The following is a 6,062-nucleotide window of genomic DNA, read 5'->3' on the forward strand; positions in this document are numbered from 1 at the left end:
CCGGATCTCAACCGACCTATGAAGGAGGCCGGATCCGTGACGGCCCGTGAAGTATCCGGATCCAGCACGTACTTGGAGGAAGGCGGATCCTTGACGTACACGGCAAGACATTGTACCGTAGTTAGGCAACTTGTATTCCGGCTAGGACTCTCCATGTAAACCCTAGATCCGTGCGCCTTTATAAGTCGGATCCTGGGAACCCTAGAGGCACAACCACAACTCATTGTAACAACGCGAAAGCGCCCAGATAATTCCAGACAAGCAGCAGTAGGCCCTGTCATCGTGCAGGTGTTCCGAAGCTGGGTAAATCGCGTACCACCGTCCCGTGTGCACTCCGCCCTATGGCCCCTACTTCTTCTTCCCCTCGTGAGGATCCCTCCTCCGAGGTATCATCGATTAGGCAACGACACGTCCCGTAATCGAAACCAGCAAAAATCGAAGCGGGGGCCATTTTTACGGGGCCGGCTAGATGGCCGGGTAGAGCCCAAACCTGTATTCCGGCGGTTATTATACGGGTTTGGCCCTTTTAAGAGGTCTGTTAGACATGCTCTGCAATGCTCCGCGTCTGAAAAAACTCATGCGAAATTTGTCAATTTTTGACGAACCCATTTGCCAAGAATGAAGACGCTCTCTTGTTTTCACAACAATTGATCTTTGCTCGAAGCTGTTTGCATGTTCGAAGAGACAAGCAAAACAAAAATGTAGAAATCAAATTCGCCGACGGGCGCGGCAAAGCGCACCTCCTGATCTAGCTACTAGCCTATTATTATACGATCGAGTACCGTATTGTAGATATACACAAACGGCCCCATCTCATCTGGTCGATGTGCACGTGGAGTCCTTCGACTCCTCGGCGGCGTCCAAGCTGTCGACGGCGGCAACCTTAACCGGACCGAACCAACCTAGTCCAGTCACGACCGGAACGAGCGCCTTCTTGGCGACGGACGCGCGGATGCCGCAGCCAGCACCGTCGTTGCTGTCATCGACGGCCTTGACGGCGTCCCGAGCACCACCCTTTGTGGCCCCGTGGCCCAGCTTCTTCTGCCGCTGCTGCTCTTTGGAGCTGCTGCTAACAAGCAGGTCCCTGGGAGGCAGGAAGCACTCGTTGGAGAGGCCGGCGATGTTGAAGTCCACCTCCTCGATGCTCCACGTCTCCTCCATGCACGTGCACGGCCTCCTCCTGCGCGCGTCGGCGTCGTCCACGGTCCCGGCGGCGCTCGCGAACCGGGACACGGTGACGACGGTGCGGCCGGCGTGCGCGATGTTGATGCCGTCGACGGGGCGGTAGTCGCGGATGGACGACTCCATGGTGGTCTCCCAGTACATGTCCTCGCCGTCTTCGGCATCGGTCGAGGGTGTGGACATGCGCAGCAGGTGGGTGTCCTCGAGGCGGACGAGCAGCCCGGTGCGCTGGCTGAAGTAGCCCCACAGGGCGTGCCGGATCACCTCCACGTCGGCGGTGCTCCGGGCGTCCAGAGCGGAGACCTCGGCGTCGACGCGCAGCACGAAGCAGTCCTCGTTGTCCACGGTTTCCTCGCCGACCCACGCGGCGCTGGAGAAGAGGTCCGCCGTCGACTTTGGGTCCAAGCCCTGCAGCACGTTACCACACTTGATTAATATACTACTCAAAGAAATCAAAATGCGCCATACGCACATGGGCGCACGTTTGGCCAGCCGTGTCCGTAATATGTGCTGCCTAATTGTCAAATATTTACGGATTTGGTCGAAATTTACTACTACGTACTAGATGGAAACAAGATCAAGAAGAATCAAGATGGACAGGACTAATTAGATCATTACCTGGACGCATCTGCGGATTGGTCGCGGGGGGCCTCGGGAGGCGTGGGCCTGCTGCCACGGCGTCTGGCGCCAGGCGACCTTGCCGTCGCTGCCGGCGCTCATCTTGGTGCCGCCGGCCACCACCATCTCTACGCACCACAGCTCCGGCTTCTTCTGCCACACCACAAACCCGCCGGACACCTCGCCGGCGCCGCCGCTGCCGACGCCCATTCCTTTCTTGGCTGCCCTGCCCTTGGACGTGCTCATCCGCACCTTCCCCATCGCGTACATGCTCGTCGCCGCGCTCAGCGCCGCTTCGCCCCCGGCCGCCGCCACGTACTGCTCCACGATGTACCTCGCCTTGGACACCTCCTGCAAACAGAACGATCTTGATTATTAGCCGGGAAAATCACATAGCCCAAACCAGGAACATGTCCCGGTCTCTCGATCGGTGTTAAAATGACCAATGGAACTTACAAGGGGCTCCTCCTTGATGTCACGTCCGGCCATGCCCTTCCTGGCCTGCACGGGCTGCGGCACCAGCGGCGCGCCCATCACGCCGAGCATGGCCTGCACGTCGGCCCGCGAAGCTAGCGCCGCACCATCACGCCGGTGCTGGTGATCGACGTGCGACCGCACCCACGACTTGACCGTGCGGCGCCGGCGCCGGCTGCGGACCGTGGACGACGCCTCCTGGTGGAGCTCGGGGAGCGGCACCTCGAGCACGGTGTCGAGGCCGTCCTCCCGGTCTAGGTTGGGGCACACCTTCCTCATGTTCAATGCTCCTCAGTTTGCTGCTTGATGAACGGAACTACTCTTCTTCTGGCCGTGACTGTTGAGGTTGAGGACGATGAATCGCTTGACTGGCTGAGCACTAGCAAGGCGCAGTCGTATATATGGATGGATCGTGGATATGTGGCTGCACGTTCTGCGCTACCCTTGCTTCGATCAGCCCACCATGTTCTCCATTTTATATCTTTGTAACCAAATATACGACGAATCTCATTGTTTTCTCCTATAAATATATCGGATCCCATTGTTTAAGGGATCGAATATCTGATTACTGCCTGATTAAAAGCCTCTGTCCTGGCGATGAACGGGTCTAGGGCGAATGATTTGCGTCGTTGAATTTTCTAAAAGTTTGGTCTGATGAGCTATTGTTCGGGGGCAGCTTGTAGGGTTAGACGGCGGCACTTGGGGCAGATCTGATTTGACAGATCGACGGGTTGGATGCAGGAAGACAGTTAGCCTGCAATATATTAAGAGGTCCTCGGAATTTGCATGCATGTATACCGGCAGAGATTGATTCCCCAAATTATGATCCTTGCTAGCTAGCTTTCCCCGAAAATGAAATGGTAAGAGATCGCGCGCAATCGGGCAATGCAGATGTAATCCGGTCGAGTGATCCTATCCGACTGTGAATTATCTGTCTGCGTTCGTCCTCCGTCTACATTCGTGCGTGCATTTCCTAGTTGATGCCACTTACTTGGCCAGAAATGTTCATGCTTGGTTTGAAAACGATTCTGGTGGGATTTTTCTTCTTCAGAATTTAGGAAAGCCTGCGCTGTCTGTTGCAATAAACAACTCAGCGATGAAGAAATTGAGAGCGAGACAAAGTGGGGAAATTAAATATATTGCGATCCTAAATATATGGCGACGTTGATGCAACAGTCCTTCATCGGTCATTACGGAAGACGATACCCGAGCACGTATTATGCTAATAGGACGACGTTGATGTTGAGCATGGCGAACACCTTCAGACTTCAGGCTTCGGGCGACCCTGACCACCAGGCTTCGGACGACCCTGACAACCGGCTATTACACATCAATATATGTTGGATATAGAGGGCAACACGATATGCTCATATAAAACTCTCCAATCTCGATCCTGTAGTGAAATTTGAGGTTAGCTTCAAACAACAAATTAAACCGGAAATAGCACGGTCAAATGCATACGTGACACAATGATTAATGTGAAAAAAATCTTCTCAGGTTGAGCGGTAAAACTTCCACTACGAGAAAGCTGAATACATACTCTTCTGCAGAACATTTGAAGATTATTATTCTTAGAGCATGGAGTATCTGGATCATCCGCAACAATAAGAAATTTAACAATCAGCAGGCAACTGTTGAAGGATGGAGGATCAGATATAAGCAAGAACTGCGGTTGTTTTGCGTTTCGAATGAAAAAATAGCTGCAGCAACAATTCAAAGAGTGGATAAATAGATAGTTAGCTTTTATCTATTTCTAAGCTCTCATCCCTTGTAAATATTGCAGTGAGAAACTCTCCACGTGTTTCACCTAAATAAACAACAACGACACTAGATGAAGTTTCTTATTCAGTAATCAGGTCAGTTTTCTCAAAACAAATGATACAAAGTACACAAATTAAATTTGGTAGACAAACGTACACATGAGTTAACAACAAACCGACCAAACATTTTAGCGTAGATAAACACCATTGTCTTCATCAGTCTGTTTGCCTACTTTTTTTTTCTTCAATAAATAACGCTTTATTACTTCAAAAATTTAAGCATTACACCTGGCATCTGCATAACTAAGATGTACACAACTGTTTTAATTCACAAGATATAAAAAGAAAGACTTAAGGCTCTCTACAAGTAGCCAGTACTGAACTAAGAAAGTGTCTATGAAGATGGATGACTGATCCGTAGATTATACTGCTATCCATGTAGGGTAAAAGTATTCCTTGTCGCATACTTCAACCATGTAGACACCTTCATAAGTAAGTCGCGACGCTCCGCACGCTGTAGAGACGGCCATAAACGGAGCGTAGTTGTGCATCGGTAGATGACCTGCATAACAAAAGCATTTCTATCATTAAAAATCTTGTCATTTTTAAATAGCCAAAGTGACCAAATAACGGAATCGCTCACACCCTAATAAGTAGATTAAACTTAGGATCTACACCGTTGAGCCAATTTTTGAAATTATTTGCAACGCTTCGTGGGTTGCTGGATCTAGCACTTATTTTCCTCCTATCCGGATGGCTGACCATATAAATCTAGCAAATTTATACTTAAAAAACAAGTACTTTAGAGAAAATTGCATGTACACGCAAGTGTTAGGCGGGGCAAACGTTGCGCAAAGACTTGAATCTGATTTTGCACAAACCAGCAACGTCAAACACCATACTTTGGCAGCGGCCTTGGCTTGGTGTGTGCTGCGCGTGTCTAAGAACATCTCCAGTCGCGTCTTCCCAAAGCGTCTCCCAAAGCTATTTGGACGCGCCGGACAAAAAAACGCTTCCAGCCGCGTCCTCCAAACCCTTTTTTTGTTCGGCGCGCTCCGATATGGTGTCCGGCGTCCCGAGTCCGTCCCCGCCCAACAGGGGACGCTCCGGGCACGCCGGACACAACGAAAAGCGAGGCGGGCTCCCAAATGTCGGCGAATATTTGCATAAACCGTTGATCCGTTTCTCATCGCTCCTTCCCGCGCCTCCCACCCCTCCGCCGCCGCTGCATTTGCCGGCCGTTTCGGCATCTGATATCTTCTGAGAGTCGGCACCGTCGTCGCGGCTAGCGCTCCTGCCGGTCGTTCCGCTGCCGCCGCTTCGCCATCGCGTCCCTGAACGCGGCGTCAAATCCGCCCCACCTCCGCGCACACAAGGTGCTCGACGACTTGCCAGGTAGGCGCGATTGGCCGCTGTTCGTTGCGTCATCTGCCTCGGCGCAATTTTAACCATTGATTTTGCTTTAGACATGGATAGCGACGATGAGATGCTTGCCCTGCTGCTGGAGGACGAGCAAGCCTTCGACGACGACCTCCGGGAGCATTTGCTGATCATCGCGTCCCTCCAGGACATGGTTGACGCCGAGGCAGAGAAGAGGAAGAGGCCGCGCCGCGGAGGATCAAGGCCGGGGAGAAAAAAGTCCAAGCCCCGGCCGATGATGGAGGGGCATACCATGCTGCACAACGACTACTTTGCAGATGGTGCAACACATGAAGATAATTTTTGGCGCCGGTGCAGGATGAGCAAGGGTCTGTTCATGAATATACTCCACTGTGTTCGAGAGTTCGACCCCTACTTCAAGCTCAAGCTCGACGCTGTCGGGTTCTCGTCGATTCAGAAGTGCACCGCCGCCATGAGGATGCTTGCATACGGAGCACCTGCCGATACACATGACGACTACCTTCGCATGAGTCAGTCTACTGCCATTGAGTACATGTACAAGTTTTGCCGAGCTGTGGTGGGAAAGTTTGGCAAATACTACTTGAGAGGGCCAACTGAGGAAGAGACTGCAAGGATCATGGCACAAAA

At 52.0% G+C, this 6,062-nt stretch overlaps 1 protein-coding gene across 1 annotated transcript; it reads right to left on the reverse strand.

The window, feature by feature from the left end:
* Window positions 1-713: 713 nt before the first annotated feature.
* LOC124705662 lies at window positions 714-2,553 on the reverse strand. The gene is made up of 3 exons (XM_047237362.1): window positions 2,257-2,553; window positions 1,801-2,151; window positions 714-1,590 (listed from the first exon to the last, which is right to left on the reverse strand). The coding sequence occupies exons 1-3, from the start codon at window positions 2,551-2,553 to the stop codon at window positions 814-816; spliced, it is 1,425 nt and encodes a 474-aa protein (XP_047093318.1). The 3' UTR covers window positions 714-813.
* Between the last annotated feature and the right edge of the window lie 3,509 nt (window positions 2,554-6,062).

Source organism: Lolium rigidum, chromosome 4 (genome assembly GCF_022539505.1).
Source record: "Lolium rigidum isolate FL_2022 chromosome 4, APGP_CSIRO_Lrig_0.1, whole genome shotgun sequence".
Lineage (NCBI taxonomy): Eukaryota > Viridiplantae > Streptophyta > Magnoliopsida > Poales > Poaceae > Lolium > Lolium rigidum.

Coding starts and splice junctions, on each gene's coding strand:
- LOC124705662 (XM_047237362.1), bottom strand. CDS start 2,553: ATGAGGAAGGTGTGCCCCAACCTAGACCGGGAGGACGGCCTCGACACC. Junction 2,152..2,256: donor ACATCAAGGAGGAGCCCCTT/GTAAGTTCCATT, acceptor TTCTGTTTGCAG/GAGGTGTCCAAGGCGAGGTA. Junction 1,591..1,800: donor CAATCCGCAGATGCGTCCAG/GTAATGATCTAA, acceptor AACGTGCTGCAG/GGCTTGGACCCAAAGTCGAC.